Here is a 16,351-nt window from a genome sequence, read left to right as displayed (position 1 = left end):
GCTGGAGGGCCGAGTCCCCATCCTAGACAACCAGAGTGTGAAGGAGGAGATGGGCTGAAGTTGCTGCAGTGCTGGGCCCTGTCATGAGGAGGTGTCTCTGGAAGAGTGAGTCTTGTAACAGCACTGCTGTTCTTGAATGTTTCCTTCACATTTTAAAACAGGAGAACAGAGTGAGGAAAACCCTCCTCATAGCCACCTGCTGTTTCAGGGAGCATTGGAAGGCTTCTGACAAGAAGTACTTATACCCTGAGCCTGACAGCGGATATCTCGATCAGATAGGACACCCTGCACTGAAAATGCTGCAGCATGAGTTTGAGCATCAGACAATGCCACCCTGTTAAGATGGTGGGGGGGGGGTGTTTGCTGACAAGATAACTTACTTCCGTTCCAGAACTTGGAATAGACAGAGGGCAAACTGTACAGGTGGCTGGGTAAGGAGGAGAGGAGTGTGTGCAGTGTGGTTATGACCTATGTTGGGGAGCTCAAGGAAATGAACTGTTGGCTCCGTGAGGACAGGCTACTCACTGCAGTATGGTTACTGAGAACAGTTTTAGCAAAGCCAAGTTTTCTGTCCTAGCAGAGAGAAGCATCTTACAGCATTCCTAGTGCAGAGATTGATTCACTGCAGTTATCTTCAAAAAGAACTGGAGAACTTGTGGCACCTTAGAGTAACACATTTATTTAAGCCTAATCTTTTGTGGGCTACAGCCCACTTCATGGGATGCATAGGGGGGAAAATACAGGAGGAAGATATCTATCTATCTATCTATATATACACAGAGAACATGAAACAATGCGTGGAGGGTCAGAAGGAGAGGCCCCGAGATAGGACAGACTCTTCTGCTGGGCTAAGAGAATAGCTGGAAGGATTAACAATATTGCTGGGTGGGTTATGGATCCACTGTTGTGGCCCCTTGTGGTGTTTAGCTAGTTGAGTATCCTTTTCCTCTGTAGAGAAGCAAAGTGTGTGTTGTAAATGGCTTCACTAGTTTTTGTAAAGTCCAGCCACGAGGAAGTTTGTGTGGAAGGTTGGTTTTTGATGAGAGTATCCAGTTTGGAGAGTTCATTCTTAATCTTTCCCTGTTTGCTGTATAGGATGTTGGTCAGGTGGTTCCGCAGTTTGTTTGAGAGTGTGTGGCACAATCTGTCAGCATAGTCTGTGTGATATGTCGATTGTAATGGAATTTTTACCTTCAGTCCTTTTGATATGATGTCCATCAGTTTGCATTTGGAAAGAAAGATGATGTCTGTCCGTATCTGTGTGAGTTTTTATGAAGTTGATGGATTTCCACTCCATACGGCTAAATTCAGTTCCTTGCATAATGACAGGTTTCAGAGTAGAAGCCATATTAGTCTATATTCGCAAAAAGAACAGGAGTACTGGTGGTACCTTAGAGACTAACAAATTTATTTGGACATAAGCTTACAGTCCACTTCATCGCATGCATGTAGTGGAAATACAGTAGGAAGATAGATATAGTTATATAAAGACAGAGAACCTGAAACAATGGGTGTTACCATACACACTATAATGAGAGTGATCACTTAAGATGAGCTATTACCAGCAGGAGAGAGAAAAACTTTTTGTAGTGGTAATCAAAACTTTATGTAATGACTCATACACTCCCAGTTTTTATTTAAACCTAATGTAATGGTGTCCATTTGGCAAATTAATTCCAATTCTGCAGTCTCTGGTTGAAGTCTGTTTTTAAGTTTTATTGTTGTAATATTGCGACTTTTAGTTCTGTAATTGAGGGACCAGGGAGACTGAAGAGTTCTCCGACTGGTTTCTGAATGTTATAATGCTTGATGTCTGATTTGTGTCAATTTCTTCTTTTCCGCAGAGGTTGTCCGGGTTGGCCAATGTACATTGCAGAGGGACATTGCTGGCCCATGATGACATTTATCACATTGGTAGATGTGCAGGTGAATGAACCTCTGACAGTGTGGCCGATGTGATTAGGTCCAATGATGGTGTCCCCTGAATAGATATGTGGACAGAGATGGCAAAGGGCTTTGTTGCAGGGATAGGTTCCTGGGTTAGTGTTTTTGTTGTGTGGTCTGTGGTTGCTGGTGAGAATTTGCTTCAGGTTGAGGGGCTGCCTGTAAGCAAGGACTGTCCTGTCTCCCAAGATCTGTGAGAGTGATGGATCGTCCTTCAGGAGAGGTTGTAGATCCCCAGAGCAGTGCCGCTGATTGGAAGGGATATGTTGTCCCAATATGTGAACTAGTTATGGGTGAGGAAAAAGCCACAAAGTTCAGCCCCCATGTTTGCCGTGACTTAGAACAACGCTTCCTCAGCTCTCGTCGCCTAACGCCCCTGCTTTCCTTGCGCTTGTTTCCTTGCTTGGAGAGCATTCCATGAAGATGACCTGCTGGAAACTGGGAAAAGAGATGATCTGAGAGAGAGTTGGAATGTCCCTTGGCTGTGGGTCCCCAGGAAGAAATAGGACCCTGCTTGATCTTTTACATCCTCTCTCCCTCCCCTTGGGCACCAGTCATTGCTACTTACTTTAAAGGCGGGCTGGACCCATGGATTTCCATGAGGAGCCTGAAAGAGAAGGGAAAGCAGAGTTAATGTCATACAACATAGAAGTATATTAAGCCTGGTCTACACTACGCGTTTAAACCGGTTTTAGGAGCATTAAACCGATTTAACGCCACACCCGTCCACACTAAGAGGCCCTTTATATTGGTATAAAGGGCTCTTTAAACCGGTTTCTGTACTCCTCCCTAACGCGAGGAGTAGCGCTAATATCGGTATTACCATATCGGATTAGGGTTAGTGTGGCCGCAGATCGACGGTATTGGCCTCCGGGCGGTATCCCACAGTGCACCACTGACCGCTCTGGACAGCAATCTGAACTTGGATGCAGTGGCCAGGTAGACAGGAAAAGCCCCGCGAACTTTTGAATATTTCCTGTTTGCCCAGCGTTGAGCTCCGATCAGCACGTGTGGCGATGCAGTTAAAAATCAAAATAAAGAAAGAGCTCCCGCATGGACCATGCGGACGTGATCGCTGTAAGGGCAGGCAAATCTGTTCTATCAGCGCTCCGTTACAGAAGACGAATTAAAAAACATTTTAAAAAAATCTCCAGACAGACGCCATAGCAGGGACTCAGCGCACTGCTGCGTGACAAGCGTAATGGAAAGCCAAGGAATCAAATGGACGCTCATGGACTGGAGGACTCAAGCTATCCCACAGTTCCTGCAGTCTCTCTGAAAACCATTTGCATTCTTGGCTGAGCTCCAAATGCTTCTAGGGTCAAACACAGTGTCCGCGGTGGTCAGGGCATAGCACGGCAATTTACGCACCCCCCCACCCACCCCCAGAAGTGAAAGGGAAAACAATCCTCTCTTGACTCTTTTACATGTCACCCTATCTTTACTGAATGCTGCAGATAGACGTGATGCTGCAGCACTGAACACCAACATCCTTGCTCCCACCCCGCCATGGTGGCTGATGGTGCAAAATGACTGGTACCCGTCCTCATCATCAGCCTATTGGCACATGGGGCAGTGCAAAAGGGCTGGTAACCATGCTGACTAGCATCCGTCAGGTCGATCAAGGGCGCCTGGCCCTAATTTTTCCTGGTAGATGGTGCAGTATGGCTGAAAGCCATCGTCATCATAGCAACAGGGGGCTGAGCTCTGTCAGCCCCCACCCTTCATGTGTAAAAAAAAGATTCAATTGCCCCTGGACTAGCAGAGGGATGCTGGGCTCCTCTCCTCCACACTCCTTACTGTCCTGTCTGGACTATCATAGCAGCTGGAGGCTGCCTTCCACTCATTTCTCACTAACAAGTCAGTGTGTCTTATTCCTGCATTCTTTATTACTTCATCACACAAGTGGGGGGACAATGCTACAGTAGCACAGGAAGGCTGGGGGAAGAACGGAATCAACAGGTGGGGTTGTTGCAGGAGCACCCCCTGTGAATAGCATACAGCTCATAATTTCTGCAGGATCTGACACAGAGCAGCTGTGCTCTCTGATACAGTGGTTCTCTAGTACACTTGCCCATATTCTAGGCAGGACTGATTCTATTTTTAGATACCAAAAAGGAGGGATTGACTCTGGGAGTCATTCCCAATTTCGGCTTTTGCGCCCCTGGCTAAGAGCAGCCAGGGGCACTTATGACAGCAGCAAATGGTGCAAAACGACTGGTAGCCATGATCATCTTTTTACCAATTTATGGATTGGTAGATGGTGCAGTATGGCTGGTAACCATCTCTGCTGTCATGCAAAAGCAAAAGCATGCTACTGTGTAGCGCTGCTGAATCGCCTCTGTCAGCGGCATCTAGTACACATACGGTGACAGTCACAAAAGGCAAAACAGGCTCCATGATTGCCATGCTATGGTGTCTGCCAGGGCAATCCAGGGAAAAAAGGCGTGAAATGCTTGTCTGCCGTTGCTTTCCCAGAGGAAGGAGTGACTGACGACATTTACCCAGAACCACCCGCGACAATGACTTTTGCCCCATCACGCACTGGGATCTCAACCCGGAAATTCCAAGGGGCGGGGGAGGCTGCGGGAACTATGGGATAGCTACGGAATAGCTACCCACAGTGCAACACTCCAGAAGTCGATGCTAGCCTCGGACCATGGACGCACACCACCAATTTAATGTGTTTAGTGTGGCCGCGTGCACTCGATTTTATACAATCTGTTTTACAAAACCGGTTTATGCAAATTCGGAATAGTCCCGTAGTGTAGACGTACCCTTAGTCTGCTAAACATCAAGTGTTTTGGGAGAGGGGTTCCTTCTCAAATGTTGACACATTCACTTGGTATAATTCTTCGCCTAGAAGACCTGCAGGCGCTCACGCAGCTCCCTTGATTCTAAAGTGGTGTTAGAAAAAGAAATCACCTTAGTGATTGAAGTGCTGAATTCCTCATTCTCATCTTCATTAATGACTGTACATATTTCTCAGTTATCCCTGCCCATAATAACTCAGCAAAAGATGGTTTGCTCTTTCTCATACTATTTACACCTCATGTGTACCAAACACCCTTAGTGATTTGGTTGTAAAGCATCACTTCTCTTTAGAGCAAAAACCAATCCTGGCAGTGTAAGGAAGGAAACAAGGCTAAGAAAAGTGAGGCTGGTTTGATACTAATTATGTTGCATCTCCTGCAACATGTTGCATCTCCTGCAATTATGTTGCATCTCCTGCAGATGTCCCTTGTCTGTCTCCAAATGGCCACTGGTGGTAGCTGCCTAGCATGGGAATAGAGAACTGCTGTGGAGGGCATGTCAAGCTGTGGGGTTGGATGTTTGCAAGTTCTCTTCCACCTCCCCCTATAGTATAATGGCAGTGGGTCACACAGTCAACAGTTCATCCTCTTTGTCTTCTCTGAGATATAGTTCTAATTTATTGTGGCTGGAAATGCAGGATGTGGCCTCCAAAGAGGCACAAGGAGTTTTTAAGAAGCAATAAATGTTTCATAATCATTCAGCAAACTGAATGCTGCTGCTGCTAAAAAAAAAAGACATCCTCTGAAAAATGCAAGAAGGTGCAGCAAACAGCACATTCAGTCATCCAGTTCAATCCTCCCCTAGAGAACTGTAGAAATCACTTACCTCCTGACCCTCTGAAAGGAGAGGAAGTAATATGGCTGCTCTTTGGCTGTGCAGAGTTGCTGAAAAAAGAGAGATGGCATTCATTAGATGGGGAAGACAGCTGCTACCGAATTGAGGAGATCGGGGGACATGGTTTGAGCTCAATAGCTTGTCCTTCAGAGGGACTTGACATTAAGAGTGGACCACGCTGGGGTGTCTGTAAAATTAACGGCAATTATTGCATTCTCCCATGGTGCTGCTGGCCAGTTCCCAGCCCTCTCCATTCTTCTTTCCGAACCCCACCATTCAATGGGCTAAAGTGAGGCATGAGAGGGTGTGAGTCATGGAAAGTCCACACCACATTTAAGAGTTGACATGTTTTTATTTCTGCTCCTCGTCAGCTAGAGCTCACTTGCCACATTGTCCCTTTAGGGGCACCCTCTGACTCTGTGCAAATTCAGGGTGTTCACAGCTCCCCTCCACCCTCCCTGGCCTGTAGCTACAAGCTCACAGACAATCCTGTAATCTTCCCCAGTGGATATTAATTGAAAGATTCCATAGTTGTTTCTTGGATGCTACCATTTTTGTTCAAACTCCTCCACCTAACTCTCCTTTTCAGTTCTTAGTTATTCAGGATAGTAAGGAACAGGGCAGATCCAACTGCAGACATTGGCAGTTAACTTGTTTGCCATAGCAATGACTGAGCCATCGAAGCATTGCACAAATGATATAATAAAAAAAGACATTTCCCATTCAGCGAAGGAAAGGGATAGGAGAGAATAGGACTATCACTACACAGATAGTAGCAGGATGAGGTTGGGAGGGAGGAAAAGGACTGTTTGCATTGCAAGAAGATGTTAAGAGGAGGAAGAATGGTAGGGGCCTGTTCGTGGTCAGACAAAACCCCATCTTTCTTAAAACAACTGCAGAGAATTTGCCTTGTGAGTGCATTTTTTTAGAAGGGTATTCCATGTCTGCACTAAAAACCTTGTATGTATAGGTACATCTACCCACTTGCCCTCCCTCTCCATGTGCACACAGACAAAGAATCCTAATGCTCACTCTCTGGCAGAGGGTCCACTCTCTTCCAGCAAAGCTCTGTACTGGCCATAGATCTGTGCCTCTGACAGACTGGGGGCAGGAAAAGGAAGGTCATTTCTTAAAGAGGCCCAGGAGGGAGCACTCATCCTAAAATAAAATGAACCGAAAGGAAATATTAGCATCAGGGGAGCAATTCCCTTCTGTATCTTCTGCTTTCCCACATGATATGATCCATGTTAACAACACCACATGATCCCACCTCCCAGTAAGATCCCTGTTAATCCAATTTCCTTCCATTTTCAAATGAAAGATGTATTTTATTAACTAGCAGAAATATCAAAGCCTATTTTGGAAACTTGTCTCCTAAGTATCTCAAAAGTCTCATATCACGTAATTGGGTGAGAGACTCACTGTTGTTCCTCTCCAATGGATACCTAACCCCTCCATGGCCTTCAGCCATCACAGCAGGTGCTTTGTTCCATCACACCTTAGTAACTCAGTCAGAGACTAGGGGTCTATTAGAGGAGTGGGTTGCTGCGGTTCTGTGGCCTGCAATGTGCATGAGGTCAGATCACGATGATCCCTTCTGACCTTAACGTCTGTGAGCTATTGTTGTTGCTCTTGGTCACAAAGGGAGAAAACTCCATCTCATCAGGGAGGAGGGAGGACGTTACTCAGAGGCATTGAATCTTAAGGAATATTCTCCTTACAAGTGATTATTGGGCTCTTTAAAGGAACTGTCTGTTGCTCCTTCCCCAGACTGGACAGTAGAAATGGCTTGATAAAGACCCTGACAACATAGTAGTTGTCTTCCTCACCTTGAGCCTGCCTTACAGTCTACAGTGAAACACAAACAGTGAAACTGTCATCAACCTAGAGATGCGAGTACTTCATTTTCTGTCCCTGACTCCCTTCTTTCTCCTCTTTGAAGAGGAGCCTCATCACTTGAAAAACGAGTCCAATGCTGAGGGCCTGAGCCCTCCCAGAGTATTTTAAAGCCAGACTTGACTGGGGTCTAGGCAGGATAGAGATCTCTGCCTGTGGAAGTGTTTTTCAATGACTGCTGCATCCACACTTTCCGAATGGTGGGAGTTCGGCTCCCCGAAGTGCTGGATACTCAGGTGAGGAGGAAGCTGATCCCAGAATTACCTGCTGAATGAGGCTTGATATGCCTTTGTGGCATATAAGGAGCCTTCACTGGGCATAAAGAAGGCAGTGAGGGGCCAGAGGGATGCAGCAAATTTACTGCGGAGATGGGGTCTGGCCCTCGATGGCGTCTTCATCCTAAATAAAATGGAAACAACAAAATATTAGTAGTGAGTTCCCGATAATAATAAAGTATCTGTAAACTGCGTCGCCTGACTTACTGCCGCTAGGGGCAATGGTGAGCTACTCTTTCCCTGGCCGGCTTGAGCCCCACCCCGGTCTCAGGAGAATCAGTGGCAGGGGGAACACCGGCGAACATCTGCAGTGTGCCCCTCAGGCAGGGGAGCGCCGGCAAGAGTCTATAGCGCGCCCCTCAGGCAGGGGAGCGCCGGCAAGAGTCTGCAGCGCTGTCGGGACCTGGTTCCTGCAGCTGACTGGCCAGGTAGGGGAACGCAGGGCCACCCTACACCACTGCGTTCCAGCCCAGGGCCCTGGCGGGGGCGAGACGAGGGTCCCGCCACTGGGTTAGCGGGGTGCCTTCCGCAACATAGACTCACCGCCATGTCGTTCAGTCCCTGGGCTACTTCCTACCCGATCACACGTTCCTCTGGTCCCTCCAGTTCATCTGGGTAGACCGCTGCTGGCAGCTCAAGCTCTCTCCCCGGCGCAGGCTCTTCCAGTTCCTCGGGGTACTCGGCGGCAGGCAGTCCTGGTAGGCCCAGTCCTTCCTTCAGCTCAGGTTTCCCCTGGTCCAGGGCCTCCCCTGGGGTGGCAGCAGGGTCCGAAGGGAGCAGCGTGCAGTCTGCATCTGCCTCCCTCCCTGGTGCTGCCCTGACTGAGCTAAGGGCCCCGCCCTTTGTACTTCCTGTCCCACCCCTCCCCTTCCGGGGGGTGGAGCAAGCTTGGCCTGGCCCTGCACACTCAGGTTGAGAGAGTGGCTTTTTACCCTCAGGCTCGGAGGGAAGCCACCCTGGCTCCCTACATACCCCACCCCTCAAATCCAGCTCCCGAACCCCGGAGCTGGCATCCTCAGCCTCCCCCAGGCGGGATAGAAAGTCCGCATTGGCGTTGTCCCGTCCCGCCTGGTGGCGAATCGTAAAGGCGTAGGGCTGTAGAGTGAGGTACCATCGCTGAAGCCGGGGATTAGCGTCCTTCATCTTATTGAGCCATTTCAGGGGTGCATGATCCGTAATCAGTGTAAGGGGGGCCCCAAGGAGGTAGTAGCGGAGGGCGTCCACCGCCCACTTAACCGCCAGGGCCTCTTTCTCAAGGACGGAGTAGTTCCGCTCCCTGGGGAACAGCTTCCAGCTAAGATAAACAATAGGGTGTTCCTCCCCGTCCACTTCCTGTGAGAGGACCGACCCAAGCCCCACGCCGGAGGCATCGGTCTGAACGATGAAGTCACGATGAAAGTCCGGGCTGAAGAGTACTGGCTCGCTACACAGGCGGGCTTTGACAGTTTGAAAGGCCTCCTCGCAGTCGTCAGACCAGCACACTCGGCGGTGGCTATTTTTAGTCAGGAGGTCCGTCAGAGGGGCCGTAATGGTTGCAAAGTGGGGTACGAACCGCCGGTAGTAACCAGCTAAGCCCAAGAACTGCCGCACCTGTCTCTTCTTGGTCGGCGCCTGACATTCCTGGAGTGCTTGGACCTTCCCGACGAGGGGCCGTACCAGTCCTCGACCCAAGGTGTACCCCAGGTAAGTGGTTTCCTCCCGTCCGATTTGGCATTTTTTTGGATTGGCTGTGAGGCCGGCGGCGCGGAGGTCCCGGAGGACAGCCGCTACCTGGTTGAGATGTTCCTCCCAGTTGCTGCCATAGATGACCACATCATCCAGGTAGGCTGCGGCGTACTTAGTGTAGGTTGCAGAACCCGATCCATCAAACGCTGGAAGGTTGCCGGGGCTCCATGGAGGCCAAACGGCATCCGGGTGAAATGGTAGAGCCTGGAAGGGGTGGCAAACGCGGTCTTCTCCTTGGATCGGGGTTCCAAGGGGATCTGCCAGTACCCCTTAGTGACATCCAACGTGGTGATATAACGGGCTTCCCCAAGTCGGTCAAGGAGCTCGTGCACGCGGGGCATTGGATAGGCATCAAACTTTGAAACGGCGTTGACCCTCCGGAAGTCAATGCAAAACCGCCGGCTCCCATCTGGCTTGGGGACAAGGACGACAGGGCTCCGCCATTCGCTCTGGGAGCGCTCAATAACACCCAGCTCCAACATTGCCTGGACTTCCTCCTCCACGACCTCCCGCATTCGCCTAGGCAATGGCCTGGGTCGGTCTGGATCGCATGGTAGGTGAGTGTAGTCCTCCCGGGTTTCGTGGTGAAGGTCTTGGGGAACGCTTTCACTAAACAGGCAGCCTGTTCTTGCTGCTCAGTGGTGAGCGTCTCTGCTAGCTGGGGTCCACCACTTTCAGACTCCTCGGGGGGTTGTGGCCCCAGGTCCGGTTCGGGGGGGTACGGGGCAATTAGTAGTCCTTCCCGTTCCCTCCAGGGTTTCAACAGGTTTACATGATAAATCTGTTTTTCCTTCTGGCGGCCAGGTTGCCGGATTTCGTAAGTGACTGGCCCCACCCGGTGAAGGACTTCGTACGGGCCCTGCCAGCGGGCAAAAAGTTTTGATTCCTCCGAGGGGAGTAGGAGGAGGACGCGATCCCCTGGTACAAATGTTCGGGCCTGGGCGCCCCGATTATATTGCTGCTCCTGGGCTCTCTGGGCTGTGTTTAAGTTCTCCCGAGCAAGCTCACCCGCCCGGGCGAGCCGCCCCTGTAGTTGTAAGACATACTGCAGGAGGCCCTGTGTTGCGGACGGTGTGCGTTCCCAAGTTTCTCTTAGGAGGTCCATCACGCCGCGGGGTCGTCGCCCATAGAGGACCTCAAATGGAGAGAACTTCGTGGAAGCCTGCGGAACTTCCCGAATTGCCAGTAGTAAAGGGGGGAGTAGTTGGTCCCACTGGTGGAGGTCCTGGGTGGGGAAGCGTCGTAACATTCCCTTCAGGGTCCGGTTAAAACGTTCGACCAACCCATCAGTCTGGGGATGGTAGACCGAGGTCTGCAGTTTCTTAATCCCTAGCAGAGCACACACCTCATGGAACAGCTTAGAGGTAAAGTTGGTTCCTTGGTCAGTGAGTATCTCCCGAGGGAGGCCCACCCTGGCAAAGATCTTCACGAGCTCCGCCGCAATAGTGCGGGCAGTGATACTTCTTAAGGGGACGGCCTCGGGGAAGCGGGTGGCGTAGTCCATCATGACAAGAATATATTGATGGCCCGCCTGACTTTTTGGGAAGGGCCCGACCAGGTCCATCGCTACCCGCTCAAATGGAACGCCCGCGATTGGTAAGGGGACCAGAGGGGCCTTCCGGACCCCCGCTGGCGCAGCGTGTTGACAGTCCGGGCATGACATACAATAATCCTTTACCTCGCGGTAAATACCGGGCCAGAAGAACTTGGCCAGGACCCTAGCTGCGGTCTTCTCCGGGCCTAAATGGCCTGCGGCCAGGATGTCATGGGCCAGCTTCAGGACAGCCCGCCGATGAATGCGGGGAACCACAAGTTGGGTCCGGACCTCTTGGGTTTGAGGGTCTCGCTCCACGCGGTAGAGCCGATCGTGGCTGAGTTCAAACCTAGGCCATTGGATAGCCCGTTGGGCCTCCACGACGTCCCCCTCCACCCGTGCCAGCTGTTCGTAGGCAAACCGGAGTGTAGGGTCCTCCCTTTGGTCTCGGCTAAAGTCCACAATGTCCTCAGGGGGGCCCCCCGTCCCCCAGCCGTCCTGCCCGGGCATGAGAAACGGGGCAGCGCTGGGGTCGGCCCGCGCACTGGGGTCTGTGTCGGGTTCTGAGGAAGCTCCCTCAAATGCTTCTTCCGGGGATAAGGATCGGAGCACATCGACGAAATCTGGCCAGTCCCGGCCCAGAATAACCGGGTAGGCCAGAGATGGGGCCACTGCCACGCTCATTAACTGGGTTGCTCCGTTCACTGTGATAGGGACCTGAACCGTGGGGTACGGTCTCACGTCCCCGTGTATACACTGGATCCGAACCTCCCCAATGATCCGCTCGGCATCTGGAAGGAGCGCCTGGCGAACAAGAGTCGGTCCACAGCCCGAATCGATTAGACCCACCACGTGGGTCCCGGCGACGTCCATGGGAGCTGTCAACTTGGCCGCGGAAGGCGGGCGGGCTCGGCGCTCCCCAGTGTACACCCGGCCAAAGTCACACTCCATTGCCGTACAGTCTCTTTGCAGATGGCCGTACTCGCCACACCGAAAGCAAGGTCCTACCTCTGGGCGCCCCGACCGCGTGGCGGCACCAGGGAGGCCGCGGGGTTGGACAGGTCCTGGGGGTCGGCTCCAGCGTCCAGAGCCCATAGGCGGCGGAGCCTCGGGCCGTCGGGAAAAAGAGGTCCCGCCGCCCTCTGGCCGTCGAGCAGGGGGTGGTGTCTCAGCCTTGGAGCTGGACCCCCTTTCCCGTTTCTGAGTGCCCAGTCCCGAATTTGGGGGCCGGGCGGCCGGTCCTATAGGGGCCTCGGCCTCTAGAAAGTCCTCCATAAGCGTGACGGCCGCGCTCAGAGTTTGAGGTCGGTGCCGTAACACCCACGCCCTTCCTGGAGTCGGGAGGATGTACACGAATTGCTCGAGGACGATCTGTTCCGTCACGTCAGCCGCAGTTCTACGCTCGGGCTGTAGCCATCGGCCAGCTGCATCCTTTAATTCCTGGGCCACGGCCTGGGGCCGGGTGCCCGGAGGGTAAAGCTTTCCCCGAAACCGTCGTCGAAAGGTCTCCGGGGTGATATCGAAAGCATCCAAGATAGCTGCCTTCACTCGAGCGTAAACCCGGGCCTCGTTGTCTGGGAGCCCCCGGTAAGCCTTCTGAGCGGGCCCCGTCAAATAGGGGGCGAGGAGGGTCGCCCACTGGTCCGGTGCCAAACCGGCTACTGCCGCCACTCGCTCAAAGGTCACAAGATAAGCCTCTGGGTCATCTTCAGGCCCCATCTTGGCCAGACGGATTGGTGGAGCGGGGGGGGAGGCGAAGCTGCCCCCCCTGGTGGGCCCCCACCGGGGCTCGGCCACAGGGTGGCCAGTTGCTGGAAGCATTGGGTTTGTTGCTCACGGTGTTGGACCCCCAAGGTTTGAAGTAACTGCTGTTGGAGGGTTCCCAGCTGCTGCATGAGTTGCTGCTGCTGCTGCTGCTGACTCTTGGCCAGGAACTTCATAAGCCTCTCGATCTCCATCTTCCACCTAGGGGCGTCAAACGCCTCGTGGCCCTAATCCCATCCAGCAGGGATAGGGTCAGGTCCCTGGTCAGGTGCCACTTGTAAACTGCGTCGCCTGGCTTACCGCCGCTAGGGGTGATGGTGAGCTACTCTTTCCCAGGCTGGCTTGAGCCCCACCCCGGTCTCGGGAGAATCAGTGGCAGGGGGAACACCGGCGAACGTCTGCAGCGCGCCCCTCAGGCAGGGGAGCGCCGGCAAGAGTCTATAGCGCGCCCCTCAGGCAGGGGAGCGCCGGCAAGAGTCTGCAGCGTGCCCCTCAGGCAAGGGAGCGCCGGCAAAAGTCTATAGCGCGCCCCTCAGGCAGGGGAGCGCCGGCAAGAGTCTGCAGCGTGCCCCTCAGGCAGGGGAGCGCCGGCAAGAGTCTATAGCGCGCCCCTCAGCCAGGGGAGCGCCGGCAAGAGTCTATAGCGCGCCCCTCAGGCAGGGGAGCGCCGGCAAGAGTCTGCAGCGCTGTCGGGACCCGGTTCCTGCAGCTGACTGGCCGGGTAGGGGAACGCAGGGCCACCCTACACCACTGCGTTCCAGCCCAGGGCCCTGGCGGGGGCGAGACGAGGGTCCTGCCACTGGGTTAGCGGGGTGCCTTCCGCAACATAGACTCACCGCCATGTCGTTCAGTCCCTGGGCTACTTCCTACCCGATCACGCGTTCCTCTGGTCCCTCCAGTTCATCCGGGTAGACCAGTGCTGGCAGCTCAAGCTCTCCCCCCGGCGCAGGCTCTTCCAGTTCCTCGGGGTACTCGGCGGCAGGCAGTCCTGGTAGGCCCAGTCCTTCCTTCAGCTCAGGTTTCCCCTGGTCCAGGGCCTCCCCTGGGGTGGCAGCAGGGTCCGAAGGGAGCAGCGTGCAGTCTGCATCTGCCTCCCTCCCTGGTGCTGCCCTGATTGAGCTAAGGGCCCCGCCCTTTGTACTTCCTGTCCCACCCCTCCCCTTCCGGGGGGTGGAGCAAGCTTGGCCTGGCCCCGCCCACTCAGGTTGAGAGAGTGGCTTTTTACCCTCAGGCTCGGAGGGAAGCCACCCTGGCTCCCTACAGTATCAATAAGCACAGCAATTTAGGGACAGTGCTAGAAGGAAAAGAGGGAAGAGTAGAGGAGCTAAATCATTGCTGACTCTAATATTGAACGGGAAACCCCATTGAAAATAGTGGCTTAATGCACCTTTCAGGTACCTAGAAAAAGGATATTGAGGAACGGGATCTCTGAGAGGAACCCAGACATTCAGCAACACAACATTCAAGAGATTAAGAAGGAGACAGATTAAGAAGGAGACATGATACATTCTATACTAAGAGCTGCCTGCAGGGTTATCTGGGAAGCTGTCAGCCTCTGTGCCATTCGGAGACTGTTGGCTTAACGATGCGACTTTAACACTCATCTTTCCCGACCACCCACACGATATAATGTGTGCAATGCAAAACTCTTTTCTTACCAAGAATCCAGCATTGATTTGACGTAATCCATCCTCTTCTGATGGTACTCCGATTGTAACTGGATAAAAAGAGACATTCACACTAGACATTAATCAAATTTTCTAGGGAGTTAAACGGCAATCTCTGTGAGAAAAGGAGTAAATTGCCTAGAATAGGAATTGAGGTTCCATCACTGGAGATGTTGAGAAATGACTTAAATTAGTGTATTCTCTATTTTCCACACTGTAGATGATCTTGTAAGAGAGTTCCCTTTCATGTACTTTCTCGATACTGCTTTGCTTTGTACTGAGTTTATTTCTTCAAACCATCAGAAAGGGCTGTGTTTACTTCTGATGGTCCATGGAGTTAGTTGAATTGATGGGAGATGCCTATAGTGGAGAATCTTAAATGATGTGGGTGGGAGTAGGAGGGGTAGAGTGGATGATCAGCCAAATTCCACCCAAACCTGATCAGCAAGGAAGCTACTTAGGAAAGGGTATGTTTCTCATCATGACTGTCATCTTGTTTTATTATCACTATACTCGGCAGGAGCAAAATCCATAGATGCTCTGGTGATTGGTAATAGATACAAATCTTTGATCACTAGCTAGGGAAGGGATTAGAATCGACATTCGAAGGACTTTCCCCCAGGTGATTATCACCTCATAAATGACACAGGACAGGAATTTATCCAGCAATGATGTGATTTGTGCAGCTGGTCCTGGTAGTCAAACTGTTTCCATATCTCTCATACAGCAGAAATATGGAAATCCTTCTCTTCAGAAGCCCCCAGTGAGCAAGTGTGACAATGGACTGCTCTGCTAGTTCCTTCAGGAGAAGTCCACAATTAGGCTGGTAGCCCTTGGAAAGGCATGTAGCTTCTTTACCCCACACACCAGCTGCTTTTTCAATTCAGTTAATGTCCCACAAAATAAATAACAAACCAGCATTTTCAACCAAGAGTGAAATAACTCCTCTGCCTTGCTGTGGCCGTTAACTCTCCCAGAGCCCTTATGTAAAGAAACATCATAATATGCAGCCCTAGGTGCTGCATTCCAGCATGTGCTCTTTGACCAGTCCTTTCCCAGATGTACCCATCATGCACCACAGAACTGGATAATACACAGGGTGCTGCCCTCGGTTCATCTAGGAGCTGCTTTAGGTATCTCATGAGTATGTCTGAAATCCCTAACCCAGGAAGCGGGCAGAACTTCTAAAATAGCTACAATTCAGCACCCCACTACTCAGCTCTTTCTGATACAAAGCTGAGCACTGACCTGAGCTGAATGCACTGATGGCTGGTCTTGGGCCAGGGGACTTCATAATGAGGGGTGTGCCATGCCAACCAGGTCTGATCTCCATAAAAGGGCAATGGACATACAGCCTTGCCCTGCCTACACAAGCCTTTGTGATCATAGTGCCCTCTCTAGAGACTAGTCCAGTCAAAGCCCAATAGGAACTTACAAAAGGGTTGGTGTCTTTAAGGAAATATTGATAAATGTCCTTAAAGACCGAACTTTTCAAGAAGGACTTTTTTGATACTAGTCAAAGTGCCTGCACTCAGCTAGCAACTAACTTGCTTCCAAGATTCTTAAAAGTGGCAACAATTATTAAGCCAGAATGTACACTGTGGAGTAGGTAACTATTATCTCTGTTTTAAAGATGGATAAACAGAGACTCAGTGATGATATTAGGATATTTATCAGCTATGAAAGAAATCACTTTCTGTTTATATGAATAAATATAGACGATATTAATAACATTTTCTACAGTAAGGGTGTGATTGAAAGTTCACTGGAGTCCATAGGATCACCATTGAATGAATGCAATTGGTTTGGAATTAGGCCCTTAGATAACAAAACATTGTGCTTTCGAGGACCTCAAAATGCCAAAGAATAATTAATTCATAACTTTTTAAATACTTACC

General features: G+C 51.4%; 1 protein-coding gene across 2 annotated transcripts; it reads right to left on the bottom strand.

Annotated features, from left to right (window-relative positions):
- Nucleotides 1–2,084: 2,084 nt before the first annotated feature.
- On the bottom strand, nt 2,085–13,217 carry LOC120409119. 2 transcript variants are annotated; one of them, XM_039546580.1, is made up of 7 exons: nt 8,307–13,217; nt 7,753–7,887; nt 6,625–6,750; nt 5,584–5,642; nt 4,722–4,841; nt 2,513–2,551; nt 2,085–2,382 (listed from the first exon to the last, which is right to left on the bottom strand). In XM_039546580.1, exon 1 carries the CDS (start codon nt 12,841–12,843, stop codon nt 9,628–9,630), a length of 3,216 nt encoding a protein of 1,071 aa, XP_039402514.1. In that variant the 5' UTR covers nt 12,844–13,217; the 3' UTR covers nt 2,085–2,382; nt 2,513–2,551; nt 4,722–4,841; nt 5,584–5,642; nt 6,625–6,750; nt 7,753–7,887; nt 8,307–9,627. The 2 variants fall into 2 exon arrangements, with proteins under 2 accessions (XP_039402514.1, XP_039402513.1); XM_039546579.1 differs by having other exon boundaries at nt 7,753–13,217.
- Nucleotides 13,218–16,351: the final 3,134 nt, after the last annotated feature.

The sequence above is a fragment of the Mauremys reevesii genome, linkage group 7, assembly GCF_016161935.1.
Source record: "Mauremys reevesii isolate NIE-2019 linkage group 7, ASM1616193v1, whole genome shotgun sequence".
Taxonomy (NCBI): Eukaryota; Metazoa; Chordata; order Testudines; family Geoemydidae; genus Mauremys; species Mauremys reevesii.
Note: the sequence above shows the minus strand (reverse complement) of the source record. Positions and strands in the feature narration are given on the sequence as shown.

Bases quoted from the DNA above. Each gene is read 5' to 3' on its own strand.
- LOC120409119 (XM_039546579.1), bottom strand. From the start codon at position 12,843: ATGCTTCCAGCAACTGGCCACCCTGTGGCCGAGCCCCGGTGGGGGCCC.